Genomic DNA, 27231 nt, shown 5'->3' on the forward strand with positions numbered 1-27231 from the left:
CTCCTCTCAGGAAGTAAACAGGCACAAGAAGAAAGAGTTCCTTTGCCCAGGGTGCAGGACAGCTCTGAGGCTCAGAGGAGAGAGGGGAGGACCTGAAAATGAGGCTTAGGTCCCCTCCCCCACCTCCCCCTGGAGGCCTCCGTTGCTGGATGCGGTGGGAGGCCGGGGCTGAGCCAAACACAGCAAATCTGGGCCTGTCCGCCAGGGCAGACTCCCGGGATCCAGGATCAGAAGGGGCTGGAAGTGGATCCACCTCCCTGCATCGGGGCAGGAGGAAGGCAGGAAATGGGCTGGGAGCAGGGTGCTGACTCCTAGAGGAACGGAGAGTCCAGGAAGCCACAGGGATTTGCAGGAGTCTGGGGGTGGTTCCAGAAGGAGGAACGGGGAGGTTTTCCTGGCCTCAGCTTCTCCTCTAGCCTCATACCTGCCACCCCACTCACTGACAGTCTCCCAGGACCAAACTGAGGACATGCCTAGAGGTGTGGCCAGAGCTTTGTGGGCCCCCCAGCCCCCGCCCTCCCTTTCCATCCCCAGCTATTCCTTCTCCTCAGGCCTCAGGGCAGCCTTACCCCCTAGTCTCCAGGAAGAGAACACCTAGGACCGAGCAGGACGCTGGCCTGGGCATGACACCGGTGACTGTAGGCCGAGTGCATCCTGGGATGTCTCAGGGAGGCCCTGGGAAGGGAGCCAGGAAGAAGTTCACAGGCTGGAAGGGAGAGGGTAACAAACCCCTGTGGGAGGAGGCCTGCCCCACTTTCTAAACCTGAAGAATCGGTTTCTATTTACACAACACTGCACAGCCTGAAATTCTAGAGCCCGTGAGTAATGCAGGGCAGCCCTGATTCTCCCCGTTTCTCAGGGAGAAATTCAGGCATTAATGACTTCTCCAAGGCCTTGGAAGTTTCTGGCCAAGTTGGCCTCACTCTCTGGTGTCAAACTGACCTGGAAGGAAGGTATAGAGGGCCTTACCAACATGCTGGAGAGAAAGCTTCTGTCTCGGGGAGAAGATGGCTTCCCCCCACCTCCCCAGGACTCCTTAAACTTTGGGGGGTTAGGGCACACCCAGACGGGGGGCCATCCTTCACCCGGGAAACAGAGGCGTCCTACTTCTGTGCCTGGAGCCAGTGAAGCAACGTGAAGATTTGGACATGGTCTTGCTCTCTGCAAGCTTCCAGGCTTGTAGGAAAGACACGTAGACGTGGATCGCCCCCAATGCCAGGAAGAAGTGATCCTTTCTCTGAGACATGTGAGGAGCAGGAGTGGTTCTAGGCAGAAAGTGGCTTTCCGCTGGAGAGCAAAGAGGGCTTCCCGGAGGGGGTGCCTTGGGAAGCATAAGCCACGGCCTGGGGACAGGTGGTTCAGTTTGTCTGGAGTCTCGGGTCGAGGTGAGGCTAGAAAGGTAGTTTGAAGCCAGCTCCCGGGGGACGCCGATCACCACACTAAGGAGCCGTGGCTTTATCTAGCCAGCGGTTGGAAACCAGCGATGGTGTTGGAGCTGGGGGGTGGCAAAGCTGAGCTCACTTCCTGAGAAGACCTGGCTGGCTGCATTGGGAGTCACAGCAAGGTGGGTCCCGGCAGCCCTGTAGCAGGACGCAGGTGGCAGGAAGTAGGCAGCTCAGACCCCCTCCATCTACCCTCCAGATTTGGGACCCCGAGTGCACAGCCGCACCCTGTGGGGAGAGTTGGGGGTTCGGAATTCCGAGAAGCCCACTCTAGGGTAGGATTGCTTTGACAGGTAGCCAGTCAATGGCACAATTGCCAAAAACTCAGATAGCATCCCTGGTGTGGTCCAGACCTGAGGTCCCGCAGCTGTCCCAGAGAGGTCTGGACCCTCCTACCCGAAAAGGAGGAGGCCTCCTGCCCTGGGCGAGGCAGGAACGCTGTGATGTGTCCTTGGAGCCCAGGTGGCATCACCTCTGGCTTCTGGCAATGCCTCCCACCGCTTTGACACAGCACAGCTCCTTGGCCTCACAAGGAGCTCTTTAACCCATTCTCAGCCCCTTCCTGGTCCATTGTGACATGGGCGCCTTGAAGGGGGGCCACCAAGATGGCTGCCAGGAGGGTGACTGGCTAGGCAGGGTTGAGAGCCTCCTGCTCGCCCTCCTCCCAGCAGGCACACGGGCATCTGACCCACAAGGGGTGCTGGCTGCTCCCAGGGATTAGTAGGTGAATACTGGTAGGTCCCAAGATTTCAAGGCGAGAAGTCCCTGGCTTGCCTCTTGCCTCTGGCACTGAGTTGGCACAGAGGGCAAGACAGTTCCTTGCCCCCCGTGTGGACGGAGTATTTCGTTTGGCTGGAGGGAACCTTTGGCCATTCGGCAACTCCAACTGGAATCCATGCTGGACTGTGGCACCTGGAAGGTGGGCAGGACTTCTGTTGGGAAGCAGGGGCACTGCTTCCTGGAGGTGGTTGGTGCCTGGTTGCCAGAGAAGAGTGCCGGGGGTCCCGGGTTGTACCCTCTGGAGCCCGGGGCCGAGGGTCAGATGGCTGCAGGTACCCCGCTGTTGGCCCAGCAGTCTTTCGGCAGGCAGCAGCCTGCAGAGTCAGCAGAGAGGAAGGCTTTCCTCCAGGGACTGTCTCTGGGAAAGGCCACAGGCCTGGGCGCACAGGGGACCACTGTGGCTGAGCGTGTGGCCCAGGTCCTTCTGCAGTCCCTGGTTCCAGGCTGTGTCCGCAGCAGGAGGATCCTCTGGTGGGTCCTGGGTGGCGGGGACGCCCCATCACATCTTGGTGGATTCCGTGCAGTCACAGTCGAGGTTGTCCTCGCAGCCCGGCAGGGGGCGTCTGGGAGCAGGCCTGCCTCTGCGGAAGCTGTGCAGGGAGCGGCGCAGAGAGCCCAGGCGCTTCCAGAGCCTGAGCTGGGGCTCGCTGGGGCTCCCGGGGTGGTGGGGCATGCACTCCCGAGCCCTGCGGCTCGGGTCCAGAGCGGCCGGTTTGCAGAGGGTCATGAAGAGCAGACAGCTGGCCAGCAGAAGGAAGATGCAGGCCAGGGCGAGTAGCGCCGGGAGGGGGTCAGCTGCCTCTGTGGGGCTGCCAGGAGTGACAGGGGCGGTGAGGAAGGCGAGGGGGCTGGGACCCCGTGTGCTCATGGCTCCTGCAACAGGAAGGGGAACGTTGATGGGGGCTGGGTGCTGCTAAACTAGCCGCAGACAGCATCACGGCCATTGTACAGGTGAGAACAGTGAGGACCAGAGAGGTGACAAGTCTCAGGTCACACAGCAGAAAGTGATAGAGCTGGGCCTGAACCCAGGTCTCCTTTCTGCTCTACCCCCTGCCCACTTGCTACAGAGGAGGCAGCAGGGTGATGCCTTCTGGCATTTGTAAATCAATCCTCATGAATTACACTAGTCTTCTGCCTGAAAACCTGGGATATAAGACCAACTCCGTCAATAGCTTGCTCTGTGACCAGGAACAAGTTATCAGTTATAGGATGCTGCAGCTGGCAAGGGCCCTAGAAATGATCTAATGTTGGGGCTGCAACCTGGGGGCCCGCAGGTACATTTCATTGGGTCCTTATCGTGTTTTTGTAAATGTCAATTAATCACGAGTATTTTTAAAGTCACAAACCCAAAACGAAGGGATTTCACATGGCTGTCTGAATGTCTGGCTGCTCTTGAAATTTCAGAATTGCAGCACTGGCAGCCAGTTCCTGCCTGGCACTCAGTAGCTGAGGCTGAGCAGCCTTTGTCCCCTTTAGAGAGGTCTCTGGCCCCCAGGTCACCGCACTCCCCCGCAGGCCCGCTACACACCTTATTTCACCTGCCTCGCCCCATGGGCGTTCCTGCTGGTGCTTCCCAGTGTGACCCAACCTGCTCCCGTGACAAGAAAGAAACTGAGGCCCCAGCAAGGGAAGGCCAAGCCCATGCTGTGAGCCAGTGGCCAAGCGAAGACCAGAACTAGGTTCCCTGACTCCTGGCCCTGTGGCTCCCAATCCTCCAAGATCACTGAGCAGCTCTGAGAACAGGTGAGAACCCACAAAGAGCTACATGGTTGACTCCCCCTCCAGACCCCAGGTACCTGTTATCACTCACGGCCATCCCGCTAAAGGGAGCTCAGCAAACAATCTTTGTAGATGCAAAATCAGGCTGAGCTTCTGGTTGGATAGGTCTGGGGTTGTAAATAAAAATCCTTAGAGCGCATGGCCGGTAGATAACTTGTGACAGAGGACCCTCAAGCAGGTGGCGGTGCCTCGGCCAGGCTGATAGAACGCAGGCCCGGCTCTTTCCGGTTTCCCAAGAGAAGCCAGAAATCTGGATTTTTCAGGCAAACGTTCCTGGCGTTTAAATGTTGGCAAGTAATTCAAATTTGGTTATACCAGGAGAGGGGCACAGGAAGGGGGATATGGTGCCAAAGTTAAACAAACTCGACTCCAAAAAAATGTGCAATGAATTTTCAAATATGTAAAACACTACAACAGGCCAAACAAAACACTCAAGCGGGCCACCGCCAGCTCTCAGGCCAGCACTGATGATCTTTGATTTCTACAAATGCAGGACAGGAAGTCCAAAAGAGGGCCTAAAAAAAAAAAAAAAAAAAAAAAAAAATCCTTTATTTCTCTTTGACCTTAGATACTTTCGTGCGGCAGGGACAGCAGGTTTCCCCCTTTCTCCCGGCTTGCAGCTTAGAGTAAACTTACAGTTGAGTTTCTAGCATGACACTCTGCAGAGTTGTGCCAAGGCTCTGTATGTGGGTTGCCCAGAGCCCGTGTCAGCAGGCAGTGGGGAGTGGAGAGGGCCCCCCGCCCCACCCTCTGGAGCCCCTGTCCCTACCCCGGGCACTCACCAATGGCGGCAGGACCTAACTCCCAGCTCCCAGCGCCCAGCCTCCTTCCTGCTCGCAGCCTCACCCTGCGCCCGGCCAACTGAGGGCACACAGCACAGCCCGCCTCCCACCCATTCCCTGCTACCACTCCTTCCCACGTTTCCAGACAGAACACGACCCCTCCCGGCTCCCAGCTGGAAACTTTGATGCCCGTCTAGCTGCCCAGGGCCCCTGCCTTTCAGGCATCGGGCCTAGAGAGCACTCCAGCTGGGCGGCCATATGTGGTTGGCCATCCCTTGAATATGAGCATGGAAAAGGGATGGGGTGTGCCCACCACAGGGAGAAAACTGAGAAAACGTGCCCCCTCTCCTTCCCTGGGCAATCTGAAGCAGGAGAAGTCTCAATCCTGCTAGTCCTGATAGTATTTCAAGGCTGTCACATGAGTCTGGGGACCCTATCAGACCAGCAAAGCTGGCCCAGACTCCAGTCCTTGGGGGAAGCGCTTTAATAAAAAGGCACGTGAGGCTATAATTAGCATCTTAGTAGTTTTCTTGGAAGCGAGAGATTCCAAAGGGCTTGAAGACATCAAGCCACCCTCCCTGGAACACACAGCAAAACCAGCTACCAGGTCCTTTTACAATCCCTCTGATCCACCAAGGGTCAGCTGTTTGCAGGGAAAAGAGGCCTCCACCAGACCGAGGCTAGGAATGATCTCGAGAGCAGGTGAAGCTTCTCCCTGCCCGCAAGCCCAAGGCACACTGGCAGTCCCCTGCTTTAGACATATCTCTGTAAGCTCAGTCAAGAACGTTCTTTTTTCCCTCAGAGGTCCCTAGAACAGCACCTGCTGAAACAGAAGAACTAACCTCAGGGTACATCTTGCTGTGTGGCCTTGGGCCAGCCACTGTCCTTCGCTGGGCATTGTTTCCACTCTGCAGAAAGCAGAAGGACTCCCCAGGTCTGCACGCACCCTCACACCCTCCCCCAGAGTCCCCCAGCAAGGGTCTGGCCCCACTTTCCTCACCACACCTTCTCCTGCAGCTCCCCGAACTCTGACCTCAGAGCCAGCGCTCAGCAGTCCCAGGCTGGGCAGAAAGGTCTTCTTAGCTGTGCAAGAGAGGCCCAAGGAGCACCGGGTGCCACCCGTGACCCCAACCTGCCCCAGCCTCTGCCGTGCCCTGTGCCCCTCCGTCAGCCAGGCTGGGCAGAGCGAGCTGTCTTCACACACTCTCCAGCTAGCCCTGGCTTTGTCTGGAAGAGTTTGGGCCCTGCCTTGGGGGAGGGGACAGCCAAGAAGGGTAGGGATGGCAACTGGGCTGGGCAGAGGGAGAGGGGAGCCAGGCAGAGGAGCCCAGTTGCTCCCCAAGCCTTCCCGGGGCCTCACTTCAGCTGGTCTCCTTGGAGCCCTCTCAGCGGGCAGGGTGGAGGCCTGGGGGAGTCACGGGGAGGGTTTCACTGCCCCGGCAGCAGCCCTCACCTTCCCCCATCGGGTGTTTGAATGGTATGGTCGGCAGCCAGAGGGTTGCTATTCAGTGCCTGCCAGCCTCCAGGTTACCCGGGAGAGGGGAGAGAGGAGAGGGGCTACAGCCCAGCAGCAGGATGATAGGCCCTGGCAGCTCCCGGGCCCCTCCTCCCCTCCTGCACCCCTGCGCCCCTCACCTCCCAGGCTTACCACTTAGCTTCCCAGAAAAGCACCTGCCCTTTGAAGGTGTCTCGCTGCAGAAGGGAGGGGTGAGCGATGTTTTCAAAGGTCAAAGAGATCTTAGGGCAGAAAGCACAGGGTTGAAGGCCAGCCGTGGCTATGTTCCTTATAGTTTGGGTGGGCCCTTGGAGACCCTCCAGGTGGTGTTTCTCCAGCTCTCCCGCACCACACACACACACACACACACACACACACACACACGCACACCCCTCCCCAACCTTCTTTCTTCCCGGAAGCCAGAGCCTCCCCAGCAGCCAGCTGCCTGCGAAGGAGCCTAAGTCGTAAGCAGCTTCCCCGTCGAGGACCCCCCTCCCCCGCCCAAGCTCCCAGAAATACAGCACAGAGGTCATGGTGCCTGGGCCATTGTTCCAGACACTGAGGATATAGCAGTGGACAAAGTCCCTTCACTCCGTGGGAATATAGATAGTAAACAAGGTTATAGTATATCAGAAGCTGATGGGGGTGGGGACAGCCTGGGTATTGGAGTGGTGGAGACCGGGGTGGGGGGGGGGGCTGCAGTTCCACATACAGTGGTCAGGGAACAGATGACATTTGAGCAGAGACCTGAAGGCGATGAGGGTGCGAGTATAACACAAACCCGGAGGGAGAGCTGGCCGGTGGAGGAAACAACACGTGCTTGGCATTCAAGAACCAGCAGGGAGATCCGTGTGGCTGGGGCAGAGCTGGTGAGGAGGGAGTCGTGGAAAATGAGCTCAGATACTCCTACTTCTCACCAGTAGGAAGGTGGACTCGCTCTTTCTCTGGGCCCAAGGTCCAAAATCTCAGCAAAGGAGCAGACTGACCCAGTTTTGGTGAGGTGCCCCCCTCGCAGACCAGCCACCGCTGGCCCCGGTCAGTAAGGACCCGGCAGCCTCCGTGCTGCGGTGAGAGGTAGAGAGAAGAGGGCAGATCCAGAAGCGAGAGGTCCAGGGCATCACAAGGCAATTCGCCACAACTCGAGACGACCCGCCAAGGCCCCGAGTCCGCCCGGCCATGCCGTCGGGCCTCTTCCTGCATCACCTTGCAGGGGAGCGACCTCTGCTCGCTTCAGGCGCATGGCAGCAGAATAGGCGTTCGGTTCTTGGTTCGACAGGACCCGCCTTGGGGCTGGCGGTGACTTGGTTCTTGGTTCGACAGGACCCGCCTTGGGGCTGACCAGCAGCCTCGAGGCTGGACTCCTTGTGAAAACGGAGAGACCCTGGGTGGGGTCTCTGAGTGAGAACAGCACACCCCAGGTCCCACCAGGGACAGCCCACAAGCCCCGGTGACCTGAAATAGACCAGAGGGAACGCATGGGTGGTTGAGTACGGAGCCACCTGGCGGGAGGTGGGATTTCTGGGGTTCCACCAAGTGGCTGTTTCGGTACCTGGTGCCCAGCCGGGACTCAGCGTGGCCAGAATGGCTTCTGCCTGGGAAAACTGGGAGCGAGGTGCGGCCGCACGTCCAGCCCCACCCCAGATGAGGCTCCTGGGGTCTCAGAAGGAGGAAGGAGGAAAGCAGGCTCCCATGGGCTGACCTAATCAAGCCTGGATCTAGAGAGCTCCAGTGTGCCACCCTCCACCCTCTCCCCCACCCTCCCCAAGACCCTGGTGGAGGATCAAGGAGCAGAGCTGACAGGTCCCCTGCCAGGACAGGGCAGCATAGAGCCCTCAACAGGTGTCCTTGTGGGGGTCGAGACGGGCATGTCCTTTGCCTCTGACGCTCCCCCGGCTTCTGTGGGCAACCACAGGTTGTCCAGGATGGGCTGGGGGCGGCGTGGAGGGTGGGAGAGGGGCTTCACCAGCGTCTCCTCTCCCCGTGGGGTGGCGTTCAGGGGGTGACATGTCTCATTCTCCCTCAGCTCAAAGCCACAGATGCAGATGAGGGCGAGTTTGGGCGCGTGTGGTACCGCATCCTTCACGGTGAGTGGGTTGCCCTCCTGCGCTGGGGAGGGCAGAGCTTCTCCAGGCTGCCGGGAGTCTGGGAAGGGAGGCCAAGGAAGCCTTAGGCGCCATACAAGCCACACGCGCGGGCGGCGGGCAGAGGGGGGAAACGGACATTGTCTGATCGTTCGCACCAAGTTGGGTGTCTTTGAAGTGAGCGTGCTGCGCTTGATTGCTGTGCTCCTGGAGTGCCTCGAGTGGGAAATCACCCTGACAGAAGGAGCATGGGGGAGGGCGGCCCCCGGCAGTGAGCCCCCCAGACATTGTCACCAGCCCAACATCACTCAGACACTGGGACGGTGCCCTCGGCGAGCTGGCCGGGAGTCTCGTTGGGCCAGCCAGCATCACGTGACCATCCCTGACCCGATTACTATTGGCCAGAGATTGAAATACGCCGATCTGCCCGCTCTTGGAATCGGGGGTAAAACCACCCCTGCGCAAAGCGCATGGACTGATGGTGGAGGAGGGTGGACCCCCCCAGCGGAAAATCAGTGTGCTCTTACCCTAGGACGGTGGAAAGTCCTGCACCAGCCCAAAGATATACACAAAATCCTCACTTCAACAGCCCACAGAGAACTTGCCTTTGTGTCTCTTCTTGTACTGTCCCAGATCCTTCTGAAATTTTGAATCCCCTGAAACGTCATATAGGGGTCTCAGGGGACCCCCAGCCTTCCCATAAGGAGGGCACAAGGTAGGCTCCCGTCCCCTCCCTCAAATCCTGCCAGGCCAGGGTAGCGTGAAGCAGAGGCCTTCTTGCCATCGTGGGCTTTGTCCAGGCTGCCGAGACCTCTGTGTGGGGTCAGCATTCTAGGGGTCCGGGCCCCACATTTTCCCCATCGCCATGCTATGAACATCCCATGTCCTGCTCCAGGCCAGAGCCCATGCATCTCCTCTGTCCCTCGGCACAGGTAACCATGGCAACAACTTCCGGATCCACGTGGGCAACGGACTCCTGATGCGAGGGCCCCGGCCCCTGGACCGAGAACGGAACTCATCCCACGTGCTGATAGTGGAGGCTTACAACCATGACCTGGGCCCCATGCGGAGCTCCGTCAGGGTAAGGTGGGGGGGGAGGGGTAGGGAGGGGCTGGCACGTAGCCAGTCAGCAGGTCGTGAAGCCCTGCCTCCCCTTCAGCAGTGGCCTCAGAGCTGGGCCAAGACCACAGCTGGACCAGAGATGGCCACCAGCTAAGGCTCGGTGGGGGCCGGGAGTCACCGGTTTTAGTTGCTGAGTGCCCGGGGGCTAGGTGTGTGGTCGAGGAGGCCAGAGCCCAGCCTGGATCTTGGAAGCGTCCTTTTGTTCTGAGCCTCAGTTTCTCCAGATGTGGAAGGGGGTCAGCGATACCGATGTCGGTCCTAAGAGACGGGAGGGGTGTCCTTACCCTGCTAACCCCCACAGCCACGCCACTCGCTAGGGAAATCTCACAGTTACGATCTCGGAAATAGAGACGTTGCCAACTTCAGTTCGTGTGAGGAAACTGAGGCACAGAGGCGTCGCTAGTGCTGGACCAGGACTCGAGCCAGGACTCCTGAGTCCAGGCTCCGTGCACTTCCCATTGAAAGTGTCCCCCCAAATATTCCAGTTACCGCTCCCGGCTGCCGCAACAAACGTATTCTTTTCTGCCCACCCTCACTCACCTCGAGCCTCTGCCCTACGCGGCTGAAATCAGATTAACCTTGATCTTCCCAAATGGTCGAAAACAGACACACCGGTACCCCTAGTGGCTGGGCCGGTTTATGCACTATTCTGCCCCGTGGCAGAGGGATGGCTGAGGTAAACGACACGACCTCTGGAGGCCACCCCACCCTACCCCCACTGCACACTCAGCAGCTCACAGCCCCTTCCCCAGCACCAGGTGGAAAGTGAGTCAGACCCCAAAGGTGAAGAGTAGGAGGAAGGTGGGAAAAGCCGGGGTGGGGAGCAGGCAGGGACTTTTACCCAGGACTGAGTATGAGCTTCTTATCAGCCACATCTCCACCCCACTATTTCCCCGGGCTGGAAACAATGAACAGAAGCCTGGGTCACCATCATGCGGGAGGCGCTAGAGAGTAGGTGACTCGGCCTGGGCCCATCTGCTGATGCCCCCGCAGCTTTGCCCCGGGAGGAGATGGAAACAGAAACCAGGGAGGGTCTGTCCAGGCATGGACGGCTCAGGGAGTCACACCCCTTGGGCTTTCACACCTTGGGGCTGCTTGGAATGATCCCAGCGCCCTGATGACTGCCGGTCGCACCACGTGCCCCGGGGCATTCCCCCACGGCCACGTTCACCTGCACGACTGCGAATCGCTTGCTCGCGTGCTGATTAGCGCACTCGCGCCACAGCTTGCTATTTGTGGAGCCGACTTCAGGCCGCAGAGTGACTGATGTCAGGGTAGCTCGGGTTGGCTCCCTGGACTTTTAGCTTCCTGATCACGGCCCCCCTTGTGGCCCCTCACTCCCCACCCTCCCGGGAGCAGGTGGGCACTCTCTCCAGGGCCTACCCCTGTCGGCCTCGGCATTGTGACTGCAAACCTCCTTTAGCCACCAACCTTGGTAGACAAAATGGTGTGCAGTGCCCCAGGGCATATAGATCGAAGCCAGGCTGTGACGGTCAGCGCAGGGATGGGACACTGAGAAGCACACCTGCTTGGCCACGTTCCTTTCTGTCCTCTCCCCATGGGCCATGAGGAAGAGCAAACCCTCACGTGAACTCTAAGTGCTTTCTGTCCTTGAACTCTTTCCTCTTTTTTTTTTTAAATGTTTTTTATTTTTTTTAGGAGGAGGGTGGGGAGGAGCAGAGACAGAGAGAGAGAGAGAGAGAATCCCAAGCAGGCTCTGCTCTGTCAGCACAGAGCCCGACACAGGACTCGATCTCACGAACTTGAGATCATGACCTGAGCCAAAATCAAGCGTAGGACGCTTAATGGACTGAGCCACCCAGGCGCCCCTGTCATTGAACTCTTTTAACCCTCCTAACAGCCCTACGAAGGAGGCATTGTCGTTGTACCCATTGTACAGAGGAGTAGACTGAGGCAAAGAGGGGTTGGCCAACATGCTGAGGGTCCCATAGCAGTAAGGGTAGAGCTGGGCTTCACGCCCCGGCCGTCCAGGCAGGTCTGTGCTCTCAGGCATCACACCGTGCTGCCCTATATACAGGCCCTTCAGAGCACAGAGACCGCTGCCCAAAACCCGAGTCATTTTAAGGTGGGAATTTAGGAGCCGACACCCAGGGTGGGGGCTTGAAAGCCCTTGTAAGACACAGCCGCCACACCTCTGGGCCCCAGGAAACCTGGGAGCTTCCCTGAAGACAGTGTGGGGACTCCAGCTTTGCCCCAGATTCACTTGCCCAGCAGCAGTGGAGACGGCCCCTAGGCACCACCTCTATTCTCCAGTTCCCGCTTCAGAGACCAGGGCCCGGGAGCACAGAAAGTCCCCCTAGAGACCGGGGACCTCACATGCACACTGCGATTTTGCACACGCCTGTGCACACATCTCCTCCCCTGTCCCTGTTGGAGGGCACAGCGCTGGGCAGACAGTGGGGCTGGTTCTCCAGGGAGCCTGGTGGTTCGGTCGCTGAGCCCTCCCGCTCACAAGAGCTTGGCAGACCTGGGCGTTTCCTGTACAGCTGTGTCTCTCAGGTTTGTAAACCACACCGTTTTGCCTCCTGTCTCTGCTGCTAAAAACAAGGCTGAAACCAACAAGAGGCTAGAGGTATGGAGACAGCCTCATAGAGAACGGGCCACACCCAGGCTCCATGCCACCTCTGTCCTCTTTATCGTGCTGGCAGACTGGCCCTGGTTTTGTCCCCACGACCCTTGGAGGAAAGGCCATTTGGACCAGCAGACTCGGGAAGGGGAAGGCTGACGGTTTTGAAAGATGGATGGTTAGTTTCTGTTTACAGAAAGAGAGTTCCCGAAATTCGTCCATGCAAATTCCCCCCACACCCACCCCACCCAGCATCTTCCCAGCCAAGTTCTTGGTGAAGCCAGACTTAGAAGGTTCCAGTTCGTAAGCAGCTGCACTCCGGGGCGGGCACTTTAGTTTGCATAGTGGGTTCTGGGCGTCTGGACATGAAAATGTGATGACACAGCAGGGCTCAGGAACCCCAAGAGCAGGGAAGTAGAGAAACCTTTGCCCACATGTGCCTCTCTGCACCCCCCACGTCTGCTACCAGCCTCCCCCAGCCCCCAAGTCCTCTACTGGTCAGGCCGCCGTTTGTGCTTGTACTAACAGAAGCCCCTTCACTTTCTTCAGCAACTTTCCAGCTAAGCCCAGAAGAAAAGCCGGAGTAGGGGTGCCTGGGTGGCTCACTCAGTTAAGCATCCAACTCTTGGCTTCGGCCCGGGTCGTGATCTCGCGGTTCATGGCATGAAGCCCCGCGCTGGGCTCTGCACCGACAGTGCAGAGCCTATTTGAGATTCTCTCTCTCTCCCTCTCCCCTGCTCCTGCTCTCTCATGATGGCGTTCCCTCTCTCTCCCTCTCTCCCCCCCACCTCTCTCTCCCTCTCTCTCCCTCTCTCTCTCTCCCTCTCTCTCTCTCAAAATAAATTTAATAATAACAGTTAAAGAACCCAGGGCTGATCCCAAAGGCAGCGATGAACCAGAAACCCAATGTTAGTGCTCTCACATTGCCTGGGCCACGGTCCCCCCCCCCATCTTGGAGAAGAGGCAAAGGCCCTGGGCCTCCCTGTGTCTCCTTAAGCACCAGCGCTCTGTGACACGCGCCCCTTCCCTACCACACTGCTCCTTCTGGACACAGACCTGGTCCTGCCCATCCTGGGCCAGACCCTCCCCGTGCCCCTGTGTGTAGGTGAGGGGCAGGGGCAGGTGGTGTGGCAAAAGGAAGAGCCATGACCCTGATCTCTAGCCACAGACTCTCTCTCCACTAACAGCTCTTAAACTGTTTTCCTTCTGTTCCGCAAAGACACATGTTCTTTAAAGAGCAATTAGAAAGTACACCTAAGCAGTGATGAAAATCATGCCTAATTCTGCAGTTCAGATATAGGCACTTTCTTGGCCAGGATCCTCAGAAGCAAATCCTGAGACAAGAGTTGCTATGAAGGTGATAAGGAGAAAGGATCCCCAGGAGAATTTGCCAAAAGGGGCATGGGACCAGGAAGGAAGGGCCACCCTGTGGGAACTTTAGCTCAGTCCCACAGAGAGCTCTGGAGAGAATCACTCCAAGGACCCAATCAGGGCTGAGGAAGCCAGAGTATTTATACTCCACGCCCATCAGCCACTGGCTAAGGACCGCCCCGGGTGTCGCGGGGGGGGGGGGGGGGGGGGGGGGGGAGGGGGGCGGCAGACAGAATTCCCAGGCACTTCTGGCTCTCTGGGTATTGGTGTTCAGCAGCCTGGGTGGGCTGGGGCTGGGGTTAGTCCCCCAAAGAGAGCCACGGTTCCTGGCCACAGACAGCAAGAGCATTCAGAGAAGGTGCCTGAGCATCCACAGGGGTCTGAGCACCAGCGTCCTCTGCTGATGTTTGAATGGGGTCACTTTCAACTTTTTAAGTACTTTTGCAAGGCCTGGCTGGTTTTGTCTTCATAGCAACCCTAGAAATGGCTCAGAGCATGAATCATGACGCCAATACGTTACTGTGTCATAGCTGAGAAACTTGACGGCCACAAAGAGTCACGGGTTCCCACAGGGTTAGTGGCGGAACCAAGAGAACGATAAAATGATGTTTGAGCACCTGCCCCATGCCCGGCACCGTGCAAGGTCGGGGGACATGGTGACCAACCAGATAGCCCCAGGCCTTCCATAGAGAGCTCACCGCTGGCCCGGGAGAGCAGCGGCCACACATGCAGGCCCAGGTGGGCCCAGCCCTGGACTTCTCGGGTCTCCACCCAACCTTGACCTTCCACCCCCGGTCTGGCTCCTACAGGTGATAGTGTACGTGGAGGATGTCAATGACGAGGCCCCCGTGTTCACACAGCAGCAGTACAGCCGCCTGGGGCTTCGAGAGACCGCGGGTATCGGCACATCGGTCATCGTCGTCCGAGCCACAGATCGAGACACCGGTGAGGCCGGCTGGGGAAACAGGGGAGTCCGGGTCCCTAGAGTGACCCCCTCCCAGCTCATCCCTCCTGCTCCTGTGGAGCCTGTCTTCCTTGGGATGGCTCGAGCTCCCCCATCCAGCAGCTCCCAAGCTGGGGAGGGGCTTCGGGGACAGTCCTGGTAGCATCCCCACCAGATGCACAGGCCTAGAAGGACTGAAGTCAGGGAGTTGTCCCAGTCTCCAGATGGAGAGAGGGTAGGTCCCAAGCTTGGAAAGTCTAGGTTTCTCATTGGGGGTCCCGCAGCTCCTGGCTAGCCTTTGGCCGGGGGCCGGGCAGTGCTGGGGGAGGTAAAGGACTTGTCACACAGCTGGCTTAAGCCTGCTGCCCCAGCCAGAAGCGGCTCCGTGTCCTACAGGCCTAGCTCAGGGCCTGACACACACGGGCTCCACAAAGGGCAGGGTTCTGCAATGCTCTGAAGGCAGTCGAGACCTCGCCAAGGACCCTGAGCGCCAGAGAGGGCCCCAGGTGGCAGCGCACAACAAAGGAGAATGGGGCCAGGCCACTGTGGCCCTCTTCATGGGGCCCAGCTATGTGGGCCACTACCCCCAGCCAGGGAGGCAGCCAGAGTGGGACTCTTTCCTAGGGGTCCACTGCCCCCCCTGGAGAGGCTCCCTGAGCTGCTCCCAGCTTCCCAGCCCCCCAGCGTCGCCTCATGTCAGCCCCTCTCCGCACCCTCAGCCCCGCTGGGGCACAGGATGGGGTGGCGGGAGCAGTAGGCCTGAAAACTCTCAGGTCGGTTGCCATTCCTTATATGGCACTTTCGTACGAGTCAGATCCCACGCGTCACCGTTGCCCACTGCTTCGCGGCCTTTTCTGGGTCAGGAATCCTTTTGAGAAATTAGTGAGAGCTGTGCATCCCTCCCTAGAAAAATCCCAGAAAGATGTATATCCATCCCGAGCTTTGCAAATGCTTTCAAGGAAGTCTGAGATTTCCTGAGTGGTTTTATGGCCATTCCCTTCAATGCCTGTGGACTTCAGCTGAGGAATCCCAACTCGAACTCCTGTTGAAGAGTGCGCTGAGGCCAAGGGTTTGAGGTGGAGGAGTGAGGAGGAGGGGGGGGAGGTATCCCTGTTACTAGAACCCTTTGGCTGGAGGGGCCACATGGAGTGTCGGCCACTTCTGAGGATGCTGCCCCTGTCTGACACTTTGTAGATGAAAGTTCCCCCTACAAGAGATCCCTAATGTCCAAATACTCAAGGGAGATACCTGAACTTGAATTTGGAGGCTCCAGAAGCAGAACCAAATCCCACCAGTGCCTCTCTCATGCCAAAGCCAAGCCCGAGAGGGGTCGTGTGTGCTGGGCCTTGCTGTCCACACAGACCTTGACCCCCTCCCCTGCCGCCGCTCCTGGGACAACCCAGCCCACAGGGGTGGGGGACAGTGCACACCGGGCAGGCCGGCCAAGGCCCCTCACCCTGTGTCCCTCAGGGTCAGCAGCAGGTGTGCTGGCGGCACCTTGGGAAGCCCCAGGGCAGCCCCACACCAGTCTGGGACAGCACAACCTCTTGGGTGTTCCCACAGGGGACGGTGGCCTGGTGAATTACCGCATTCTGTCCGGCGCGGAGGGGAAGTTTGAGATTGACGAGAGCACGGGGCTTATCATCACCGTGGATTACCTGGACTATGAGACCAAAACCAGCTACCTGATGAACGTGTCTGCCACCGACCAGGCACCCCCCTTCAACCAGGGCTTCTGCAGCGTCTACATCACTCTGCTCAACGAGCTGGACGAGGCTGTGCAGTTCTCCAATGCCTCCTACGAGGCTGCCATCTTGGAGAACCTGGCCCTGGGCACCGAGATTGTGCGGGTCCAGGCCTACTCCATTGACAACCTCAATCAGATCACCTACCGCTTCGACGCCTATACCAGCACCCAGGCCAAAGCCCTCTTCAAGATAGATTCCGTCACGGTGAGGGAGACTGGGAGCAGACACAGCAAGGGCTCTAAGGGGCAGGAAGCTCAATCCTTTTACAGCTAACCAACATTTATTGAGCTCCTTCAATATGCATGGCGCTCTCCTCTTCGTCATAAAGTGTCTTTGAGATAAATATCCCTAGGAAACATTCCTCTCCATATTCAGGGGTAAGGTAAAGTTTATACGTAGGCAACCCGGTAACCTTCTTGTTACCAGACAACGACAGCTAGGTAAGTCATCACATTTCTCTTTTTACCTTGGCTGTTAGGAAGCTCAGATATAAAGTGCTTCATCACAGTAGCCAGTCTTAGCTCGATAGCAGCTGGTCTCTCATCTACCATCCGGATCTTACTCTTCCATCTTTGCTTTAACGTGTCTTTTCTCGGCCTCCCTTCTTTGAAAATAGTCAAGCATGGGGCGCCGGGGTGGCCCAGTTGGTTGAGCGACCGACTTCGGCTCAGGTCACGATCTTGTAGTTTGTGACTTCGAGCCCCGCGTCGGGCTCTGTGCTGACGGCTCAGAGCCTGGAGCCTGCTTCGGATTCTGTGTCTCCCTCCCTCTCTCTCTGCCCCTCCCCTGCTCATGCTCTCTCTCTCTCTCTCTCAATAATAAATAAACATTTAAAAAAAAAAATTTAAGGGGCGCCTGGGTGGCGCAGTCGGTTAAGCGTCCAACTTCAGCCAGGTCACGATCTCGTGGTCCGGGAGTTCGAGCCCCGCGTCGGGCTCTGGGCTGATGGCTCGGAGCCTGGAGCCTGTTTCTGATTCTGTGTCTCCCTCTCTCTCTCTGCCCCTCCCCCGTTCATGCTCTGTCTCTCTCTGTCCCAAAAATAAATAAACGTTGAAAAAAAAAAAAATTTAAAAATAGGCAAGTGCACAGTGTACAGGCCTTGTCCTAGGGAATACTGGGTTCACAAAGACGATCAAGCGTTCCCAGCCTTCAACGAGTCCTGAGACTGGGAGGAGAAGCAGGCGTAATCAAGGGTGCACATCAGGGCACCGCAAGGGAAGATGTAAAGAGAACTACAACGCGGGTGTGATGTTGCTGCCTGAGGCCCGAGCGAGAGGGATCTCACCTGGCTGGGGAAGCCGGCAGCCTACGTGAAGGAGGTGGCATCCGAGTGAGATCTGAGAAAGAAGTGGGGTTTGGGCCGACAGAACTTCACGGGGAGGTTCTGCCGGGCAGAGGGAGCGACAGGAAGTGGGGAAGTAGGCAGAAGGTTTGGGAGTAGCGAGGACTCTGGTTTGACCGGAGCGCGGAGCGCGGCGCTGCTTGGGGGCGGGGTGGCCTCCCCCCGGTGGGTAGGACGTTGTCACTCGCCCGTCTGGCCCCCTCCCCACAGGGTGTGATCACAGTCAAGGGCCTGGTGGACCGGGAAAAAGGCGACTTCTACACCCTGACAGTGGTGGCAGATGACGGCGGCCCCAAGGCGGACTCCACCGTGGTGAGTGGGTCCCCGGGGGAGAGCCCCACAGGCATAGCTCACTGCCCCCAAGGCACCCCAAAGCCTGCACCTTCACCAGCCACCCCACGCACGGGCCAGGCCACAAATGGGTGAGGCTTTTGACCGCTGTGGCCGGTCGTGCCACACCTCCCCGGGCGGCCCAGAGACCACAGACAGAGAGCCGGAGGGAGGGGTGCGGTGCGGGGGGCGTTGGCGGGTGCTGGGAGCGCTGCAGACTGCTAACTGTTCGCACCCTTGCCTCTTCTCTCCCGTGGCTTCCCGCCGGCCCTGCCTACAGAAGGTGAGTGGCCTGTGGACCGGGGCTCCCCCCTGTGCGTTGGCTGTGGCCGTTGCCGGCTCGGTCCCCGTGTAGCCCTGCCTCCGCTGGAGACAGGCACAGGGACAGGCCTGCAGCAGGTTCCTGCCCAGCCCCCTCGGGCCCAGCCCCTCTCGGGCACATTCCCCATCTCCGGCTCTGCCCTTCCTGCCAGCCCACGGGGCCCGGGGCGGGGACCCTAGCGCGCCGTAGGTGGAACACACGATGGGAGGAACGCGGAGGCTTCGCCCCAGCTCTGCTCCTCACTGGCTGGGTGACACGGGCAAGTCGCTCCACTTCTCTGTGCTTCCCCTCCTTGGGTCTAAAATGAGGATGGTGCCAGCAGCCCTGATGCTGGCGGGCGGTGACGGATAAGAAGCCCTTTGTAAACTAGACCCCAAGACCCAAGGAGCATATGATGGGAGTGGCATCGGTAAAGAGGAACCTCGCCCTCTCTCGGGGGTTGGGGGAAGGAGCGCATTCTATTACCATGCGCGTGAGGTGCGACACACAGTGCCAGGGCCTGAGGGGTCCTAGACAAGGGCAGCCATGGGTACAGGGTGAGTCACTGCCCTCGAGGACTCGAAGGGCTTGAGGGCAGAGACCACATGCTCAGAGCGTTTTGAGGAGCATGACTGCCGAGGTCACAGGTGTCAGGCAAGGTTCCTAGGAGGGTGGGAGAGGCAGGCAAGGGACCTCAGGCTGGGAGGCTCGGGGCTGAAACGGGGGCGGGCCCCGGGGTGGCATCCTGCAGTGACGATGAGAACATTGACAATTGATTCGGCTTGGGTCCCAGCCAGTCCGGGCAGGCCGCCTGTAGGTCACATGGGGCAGCCAGCTCACCAGCAGTCTTGGTTATGGCCACATTTTCACTCCCCACCCAGTCCCTATGACATTAGCCTAGAGGGATAGAAATCAACCTACTGTCCAGGCTAAGAGCCAAATGCGCTTGCTTGGGGTTCTCTGCGCCACTGCCCCCTGCCGGTACTCAGTTCCAATGGCCCTGGCGGGGGCTTGAGGGTACCCCAAAACCCCCTCCATCCACGGGGCCAGCCTAGGGGTAGTGAGGCCATGAGCAGCCGGGAGCCACATAGCTCCCCTTGGCCCACTAGGAGTCCCAGAGGGCAGCCGGTGAGCAGAACCCTCAGTGGGGGACACTAGGCAGGTGCCCTGTGTCCCGTACCTGCCAGCTCAGGCTCCTGGCCACCCCAGCCAGAGGAGCTGAGACTCGGGTTCCGTGGGGCCCTCTCACTGGGCCTCGGCAGCCTCATCTGCAGCTTGGGCCCATTTGCAGCTCACCCATCGTAGTGTGGGGAGTCTGGGAGCCGAGGCCAGGTGGAGCCTGAGAAGCAGCAGGATGGTTAGGACCCTCCCCACCAAGGCTGCGGAAGCCCTTCTTCCTCTGCATGGGCTGGGCTGGCAAGGGCATTTCAGGACGTGCACTTCTGAGCAGGCCCCTGGATTTCCAGTCACTTCACCCTCTTCTAGGAAGCAGGATCTATGGCCTTTTGCTTCTGCCCTGGCTTCCTCTCAGGCTCCAGGGGCCACTGTGCCAGATACACCTGCTCTGTCGGCCCAAGCACTGTCGGAGGTGCTAGGGTGGAGGCAGGCTGAGGGGCCTTTTAAAGGTGGCACCATTTCCTCTGCAAGGCCGGAACCCCCAAACCACAGCTCACCTACACCTGACTCCTCCCTGACCCCAGCAGCCCCCGTGGGCCCTGGGAGGGGCGGGGAGGCAGCAGGAAGGGACAGACTGGGGCAGGCTCTTGAGTAACACCATCAGGCCTTTGGGACCAGGGAAAGCAGATATAGATCATGAGGCCCTGGGCAGGAACACAGACCCAGATCTAATTCTGTAAACCTTGGCCCCTGCCCTCTGTTCTCACCCACTGAGGCTGACTCCCCGTGCTGGGAGCACCTCACAAAGGACATCCCAGTGGTGATCCTAGAGGAAGCACGTACTGTGTGCCAGGCTGTGGGCTGGGCTCAGGGTGCAACAGGAAACCAAAATCAGACACAGCCTCTGTCTTCACAAACATAAGATACAGTGGGAGAGGAGAGGAATATTGATTAAGTTATCACACCAGTAGGGGCACTCGCGTGACTCAGTCGGTTGAGCCTCTAACTTCGGCTCAGGTCATGATCTCACGGTTCTCAAGTTCGAGCCCCGCGTCGGACTCTGCTGTTAGCGTGGAGCCCGCTTTGGATCCTCTGTCCCCCCTCTCTCTCTGCCCCTTCCTCCCTCCCTCCCCCCCCCAAAAAAATAAACAAACGTTAGTAAATCAATAATCACACCAATAAACGTATGCTACAGGAAAATGTGTAATGAGATGCCAAGGAAATTGAGGAGGGCTTCCTTGAGGAAATGACTCAAGCTGAGATCCACAGAAAGCATAGACAGACATTTACCACCCAGCCAAGAAGGAAGAGTGTGAAGGCAGAGGGAATAGCATATGCAAAGGCCCTATGGTAGAAGGGAGCACAGGAAGCCTAAAGCAGGCCTTGACCCCGGCCAGAGAGTTTGGGAGGAATCAGGGCACAGAAGACTTGTCTGGTTCTGCCCTGACAGCATGGTGGGCATTATTGTACCCATTTCACAGGTGAGCAGACTGGGGCTCTGGGACTTCACAGAACTCCCTGACCAAAATCATGACGGATGGGCAAAGCCTTGGCGAGTGAGATCACGTGTGTCTGCCAGGCAGGGCACGGGATGGGGACCACCTTGTCCTACCCCTCGACTTCTTGTTCGCTCCTCCATTCCCCAAAGCCTCCCGGTGCTGTATGTGTTTTTGTTCCTACTTTCAGTTGAGGAAATGGAAGATCAGAGAGGTTGAATAATTTTTTCCAAAGCCACACAGCCAGTAAATGGTGGAGTTGGTGCTGTCACTAAGCCTGGGCTTGTTGCCTGGCGGCTGTGACAGCTGCCTAAAGGTACGGAGGCATGGCTAGGATGGAAAGAAGGAAGACCTGACAGGCAGGGAGGATGCGGTGATCTCCTCTGTGGGAGCGGGGGCTCCACAGGCTCCCTGTGGCGGCCTATATACACGGGGGGTAGGCAGGCAGGCCTGGGAGCCCCTTAACCCCAGGCCCAAGGAAGGAGAGGTCTGGGCCTGGAGCAGGGCAGTGGGAGGAAGCCTGGCCTGGGATCCCTAAAACCTGAGCCTCCTCCCGCCCTACCTGAACCCTCGTGTCGGTGAACCTAAGGAGCGGTGTGGCCGTCCGTCCGGGAGCTAGGAGCTGCAGACACAAAACAGCGTGCTCTTTGTCTGCAATTTGCACGTTCCCAGTTTTCATCTGACAGTTGGAAATTCCTCTCCTGTCCCCACTGGGGCCCCCAAGCTACCTCACGGCCCCCTCCTGTGCCTAAGCCCTATTTCCTTCCCTCTGACCCAGATGCACAAGAGAAGAGGCCTTCGGGCAGTCTCTGGCCGCCAGATGTGTTTTGGCCAGCCTGCACATAAGTGTTTCCTTTAGTTTTTATTAATCACCACCGAATTCCTCATAAAAATGTGGGTTCCTAGTTCCTCTTGAAAAACAGGAAGCCCTACCAACGCCAAGCTGGCATTCCTCATGGATTTTTTTTCCTGAGTAGCCTCTGCCCCCTTCAGCCAAGGCCCACGCCTTCTAGCTCTGAGTCCCCCACACCCTTCCTTGCTGTCCTGGCCCCAGCACAGCGGTACGTACAGCCCTCTCCCATCATACCGCTGGGAAAAATGTGCCCGAGACCCCCGTGGAAAGTCCAGACTGGCCCAGGCAGGCTCTCAGCGCTACCCGCCATTCCGGAATCATCAGAGGTCTGGTCCCCACCGGACCCACGGTGGGAGCCTGGCATTTGGAACCGGGAAGGGGAAGGAAGGGCTAGGTCTCTGGCTACCTTCCCCACAGGTCTACATCACGGTGCTGGACGAGAATGACAACAGTCCCCGGTTTGACTTCACCTCCGACTCAGCAGTCAGCGTGCCTGAGGACTGCCCCGTGGGCCAGCGTGTGGCCACCGTCAAGGCCCGGGACCCCGACGCTGGCAGCAATGGGCAGGTGGGCGCCACATAAAATACCAGGATCTTGCCTGCCAGTAGGAGGCTTCTGCAGCCTCTCAGCTCGAGGAGAGTCATTCAGGTTCCGCCCAGCCCCAGGCAGCGCTGCCCTGCCCTCAACCCGAGTCCACGGTCAAGGAAAGGAGGCAGCGCTGTGCAGGCTGTTGGCCCTGCCCGGGTCCGGTGAACACAGAGCCCGAAGGCCGGCCACAGCTCAGCCCTCCACGGCAGGCTCAAAGCACGAGGGTTTATCTCTCCCGGGGACTCCTGCCTCCCCTTATCCACACCCGTGTGCCAGGCCCCAGACCAGCCCTCCCAGTGTGGCCCCAGGTCTCAGAGAGGACGTGCCCCCTCCTCCCTCCTGCTTTGGCCGGGTGGGGTGTGGGGTTCCGTCCCACAGCAGGAAATGCCCCCTCCACACGCACTGTAGCTCCGGCCACCCCAGAGCACAAGGAGGAGGGGCGATAGAGCGTATCAGTCTTTCCACGGCTTTAATCTGCCCTGTGAATTGGGTGGTACGTTTGGGGAGCTTCCCGCCGTTTACAAATGGCTTGCACACCTCTGCGGGGCTGGCTTTGGGGTCAGAAGCGCAGGCGTTCGAATCTTCGCTCTCTTGGGCGTTTGCGAGCCGTGTGATCGTGGCCAGCCGTTCTGTGTTTCTGAGCCTCCTGGCTGCAACCTGAAGAACATCTCCCTCTGACCGTTGTTGTGAGGGCCAGACGGAACTCCTCTCACACACTAGGGCTCATGCCTGCTTCTGACAGTCTCCAGAAGTGTCAGTATTTCCCCACTCCTGTCCTGGGAGACATCCGTGCAGTGGAACTCACACCCACCCCTCTGGCCCCTAGGCCAGTATGTTGACATCCCCCCCCCTGCCCAGGAACCTGCCACAGGCCTCACGCTGCCTCAGTGGGCCTGCCACACACATTGTGAAGGGCGTAACCACATCTGCATAAAATGCTCTCTTTTTAAAATGCCTTTACTGAGCAGAGGGCTGGGGAGGGACCCTTGGCCTGACCTAGCGGCCTGTCCTCACCCTCACCCTTCATCCTCCCTGGCAGGTGGTCTTCTCCCTGGCCTCTGGCAACATCGCTGGGGCCTTTGACATCGTCACCACCAATGACTCCATTGGCGAAGTGTTCGTGGCCAGGCCCCTGGACAGAGAACAACTAGACCACTACATCCTCAAGGTGGGGACCGCCCCCCTCCCTGGCATCTCTGTTGACCATCCAGAAGAGAGGTCGGCACACCCTGGCGGTCAGCTTCCCCGTGTCGCTAGTCCCCAGCGGACCCAGAGCAGGCAGCTACACAGGTGTCCGTCCCTGCCATAAGAACCAGGAGAGAGAGCCCGGCAGAGCCCAAAGAGCCCCGACTCTCCCACACACAACAGGCCTTTGGGCAAGTTGTTAACCCTCTCAGCACCTTGGCGTCCCCTCTTGTGTGACGGGCAGGAAAAAAAAAAACCCTGGTCTGTCTCTGCTCAGGTGAAAAAAAGTGCAGCTGTGAGGACTCACAAAAGCCACCATTATTGCTGAATTGTTGTGACTGGCATGTTTCCTGGGGAGTCTGGGGACCCCACGGGTGTATTTCTGCAGGGGTCTGAGCCTGGAGAGCCCTTTCTGCTGCCCCGGAGGCATCCAGGGAGCATCTAGGCTCCCAGGGATAGGCTCGGGCTATGGGGAGAACTCCAGCTCATTGGAAATGATTATAGGAGGCTATTTGCCAGACTTCACATGAGTGCATAGAACAGAGGTATTTGAAGCTAAAGGCAGGGTCCCTGGGTCACAGGCCCAGGTCATGGTCAGGGTCTGGCACAGCCCAGAATAAAGCCAGAGGTAGGATCAGGAGGGAAAGCCTAGGCACATCAGGATCAGATTCCAAATGACGGTCCCAAGCCAGATAATAATTAGGCAAGGATTGTTTGCAGCATGGGGCGAAGGCAAAATCCTGGGGAGAACCCAGAGCTGGCAGGCCACCCAGAGACGGGGATGGACCAGTGAATCTCTCCGCCCTCCCAGTCCTCCCCACCAGGCAGACTGCCCTTTAAGACTCCACGATCCTGATCCTTCCCCTACCTTTGGCCCTGAATCCAGTCACCTCCCTCCTCCAGGTCGTAGCATCCGACCGTGGCACCCCTCCACGGAAGAAGGACCACATCCTGCAGGTGACCATCCTGGATGTCAATGACAACCCTCCCGTGATTGAGAGCCCATTGGGGTACAATGTCAGCGTGAACGAGGTGAGGGCAGCTGGCCACCCAGGGTGCACAGTGGGTGTGAGTGACCGTGAAGCACCCGTTTAAATGTCTGCCTGGCCCACTAGTCTCTCGGATCTCGTGGGTGGGGGCGTGGCTCACTCACCCACAATTCCAGCCCTAATGCCAGCTCCTGGAACACAGTATCCTTTTGTGGGAGGCATGAAGAAGGGACCAGAGGAGAGAGAAAGAAGAGAGTGGCCTGTCACCGCCGACAGGGCACTGAGAGATTTGTCCCAGGAGAGCTGCTCTTAAACGAGACGACACATTTATCGTTCAGTCGCAAGACTGAGCCACTCGGGGAAACTCTTGCCTCAGCACTGCTGGCTAACGTGCCAGATTAGATGTTCATGAAAGCAAGCCGGCATAGGGGTTTGAAGGCCAGGTCTCAGGCCAGGCTCCCGTGAGTCAGACCCTGGCTCTGCCACTGACAGGCTGTGTGACCTGCATACGTTCTTTCTCCGTGCCTCGGTTTTCTCATCTGTAAATGGGGATGACTCATACCTAACTCAGAGAGTTATGCAGAAGAATCAGTGAATTAAGGCAGCCCCGCATGCAGTGGGTGCCCACAGGAGGTTCGCCACCATCATCTTTATGCTCCTCATCGGTGCTCCCCGGTAGAGCAAAACTTTCTGAAGGCCCAGGTGGAGCCCTCGGGCTCCCAGAAGCAGGCGCTACCCTTTGCCCCCGGGGGCTTCGAATCCAGAATGACCTCTTCCCCCCCCCCCCCCCCCCCCCCCCCCGCTCTCCCCACAGAACGTGGGCGGGGGTACTGCTGTGGTCCAGGTGAGAGCCACCGACCGTGACATCGGGATCAACAGCGTCCTGTCCTACTACATCACTGAGGGCAATGAGGACGTGACCTTCCGCATGGACCGGATCAGTGGCGAGATCGCTACGCGGCCCGCCCCGCCCGACCGCGAGCGCCAGGGCTTTTACCACCTGGTGGTCACCGTGGAGGACGAAGGCACCCCTACCCTGTCGGTGAGTAACGGCAGCGGCTGCGGGCAGGGGAGGGGGCATAGGGGGCAGCTGCGCCTTCTGTGCAGGGGGGAACAAGACGTGTGGGACCGGAATTCCTACGGTGGGTAAATCCCCGACAGCTCCTTTATCGTGCCGTTAGGTGGCCGGCCTAGAAGTATCTATGGCGGGCCCGCGCGTGCTGGTTCGCCTGCATCCGTAGCCACTCAGAGCCTCTGTGCGGTCCTCTCTGCTCCAACAGAGCACTTCTCTGGGGTCGTACACATTGAGCCTGGGCCTTGGGGCCTGGGCAGCCCCCACTCCACCCGCCAAGCCATGTACCTGTGAGGCTGCATTAACCCATACCCTGTGCCAGGCAGGAAGAGGTACTCTCTTCCCCTCCGTCATGCTGCTGTGACGTGCCATCACGGTACATGTGGCTTGCAAGAGACTGATGCTCTTGGTCCAGTGTGGTGCTTGAATGGGCAGAGCCTCTGCCCAAGGCAGTGTGCAGAGTTTGCAAGGTTGGAGAAGGAGGTGGGCCCCGTGGGGCCTCACGGCGAGATGGTCCGGGGCAGGGGGTGGGGGTGGGGAAGGGGGTGATGGGCCGGAGTGGGAGCCATGTGCACATTGAGAGTGGAAGACTTGGCCCTGTGAGCTGGCTGCACGAGCGCTGGCAAGTCAGAACATCCCGGAACGTTGGTCTCGTCATCTGCAAAGGGAGATGATGTCTCCTCTTAGGTGGTGTCTGGGGAATTGAATTAGCTCGTGCCTCTGGAAGTGCTTGGTAAACCCTGTGGAGGATGTATGGCTGCAGGAAGGCCACGCGGCCAGCCAGACCAGAGGGATGGAATACAACCGCCGATTTAGCGCAGTTCTACAAGCTGGCAGTTTAGACCTGGTTCAGCTGGGCTCCCACATGTGTTCGGACGGCTATGATTTTAGGGGTGACATTGGACGCCTATCAGCTGGGGTGACAGGGCCACCTGTCTCTCGTCTTCCAGAAGGCTAGCCCGTGCTTGTTCATGTGGACCTGGAAAGGGGTCCAGAAGATAGGGTGCCTGGTGGCTCAGTCAGTTAAGCGTCCGGCTTCGGCTCAGGTCATGATCTCATGGTTCGAGGGTTCGAGCCCCGCGTCGGGCTCTGTGCTGACAGCTTAGAGCCTGGAGCCTGCTTCGGATGCTGTGTCTCCCTCTTCTCTCTGCCCTTCCCGGCTCTCACTCCGTGTTTCTCTCTCTCAGAAAAATAATAAACCTTTGGAAAAAAATTAGGGTCCAGGAGAGACAGCAGAAGCCTGCAAGGCCTCTTGAGTCCAGGCTTAGAACCGGACCGGGGTTACTTCTACCACATTCTCTTGGCCAAAGCAAGTCACAAGGCCAGCCCAGGTTCAAGGTATAGAGAGATACACTCTATCTTTCAAAGGAATGAGCTACAAAGTCCTATCGCTAAGAGTGTGGATACGGGGAGGTGTGAAGGACGGAGGACGTTTTTGTAATTTGTGCCCTAGAGACCTGATCGTCAATGAAGCCTCAGCTCTGTCCCTCTGCCCCCAACAGGCGACTCTGTCAGACCCTTCCCTTTGGCAGCAGCACTAGGGACTGGGGGGCAGAGCAGGTCTGGGCGGGGCTGCTTATCTGGAATGTCTCTGGGGAGAATGGTGGAATTCGGCCAATCTTAGGAAACCACATTCTGAGATGCCCAGGAAATGGGACTGGCTCTGGGCACGCCCTGGGCATCCTGAGCTCCATAGCTGTCAGTGTCACCACTAATCACTTCAACCCTTCACACCCAGTGGGCCAGAGGCACATTTACAGGACACATATAACTACCTGAGGGGGGAACAGGTAGGGGTATCAGTTATTGTGGTGACAGGGAAGGACCCC

The 27231-nt window shown here is 58.5% G+C and overlaps 2 protein-coding genes across 8 annotated transcripts in view; one reads left to right on the forward strand and one right to left on the reverse strand.

Annotated features, from left to right (window-relative positions):
• The window catches only part of CDH23 (cadherin related 23), a 416047-nt gene that overhangs the window by 320951 nt on the left and 67865 nt on the right, over nt 1-27231 (forward strand). For 6 of the 7 annotated variants that reach the window (XM_045439537.1, XM_045439536.1, XM_045439540.1 and 3 more), the window contains 10 exons: nt 8302-8362; nt 9292-9440; nt 14249-14384; nt 15946-16334; nt 17683-17784; nt 18083-18085; nt 21986-22135; nt 23196-23324; nt 24245-24373; nt 25145-25372. In XM_045439537.1, coding sequence (XP_045295493.1) covers nt 8302-8362; nt 9292-9440; nt 14249-14384; nt 15946-16334; nt 17683-17784; nt 18083-18085; nt 21986-22135; nt 23196-23324; nt 24245-24373; nt 25145-25372 — 1476 coding nt within the window. The remainder of the gene's footprint in view (nt 1-8301; nt 8363-9291; nt 9441-14248; nt 14385-15945; nt 16335-17682; nt 17785-18082; nt 18086-21985; nt 22136-23195; nt 23325-24244; nt 24374-25144; nt 25373-27231) is intronic. The other variant, XM_045439532.1, reaches the window with a different exon arrangement.
• Nucleotides 1138-17674, reverse strand: CD2H10orf105 (chromosome D2 C10orf105 homolog). Its single transcript, XM_045439547.1, has 2 exons — nt 17416-17674; nt 1138-3095 (listed from the first exon to the last, which is right to left on the reverse strand). The coding sequence occupies exon 2, from the start codon at nt 3088-3090 to the stop codon at nt 2722-2724; it is 369 nt and encodes a 122-aa protein (XP_045295503.1). The 5' UTR covers nt 3091-3095; nt 17416-17674; the 3' UTR covers nt 1138-2721.

Source organism: Leopardus geoffroyi, chromosome D2, assembly GCF_018350155.1.
Source record: "Leopardus geoffroyi isolate Oge1 chromosome D2, O.geoffroyi_Oge1_pat1.0, whole genome shotgun sequence".
Taxonomy (NCBI): Eukaryota; Metazoa; Chordata; class Mammalia; order Carnivora; family Felidae; genus Leopardus; species Leopardus geoffroyi.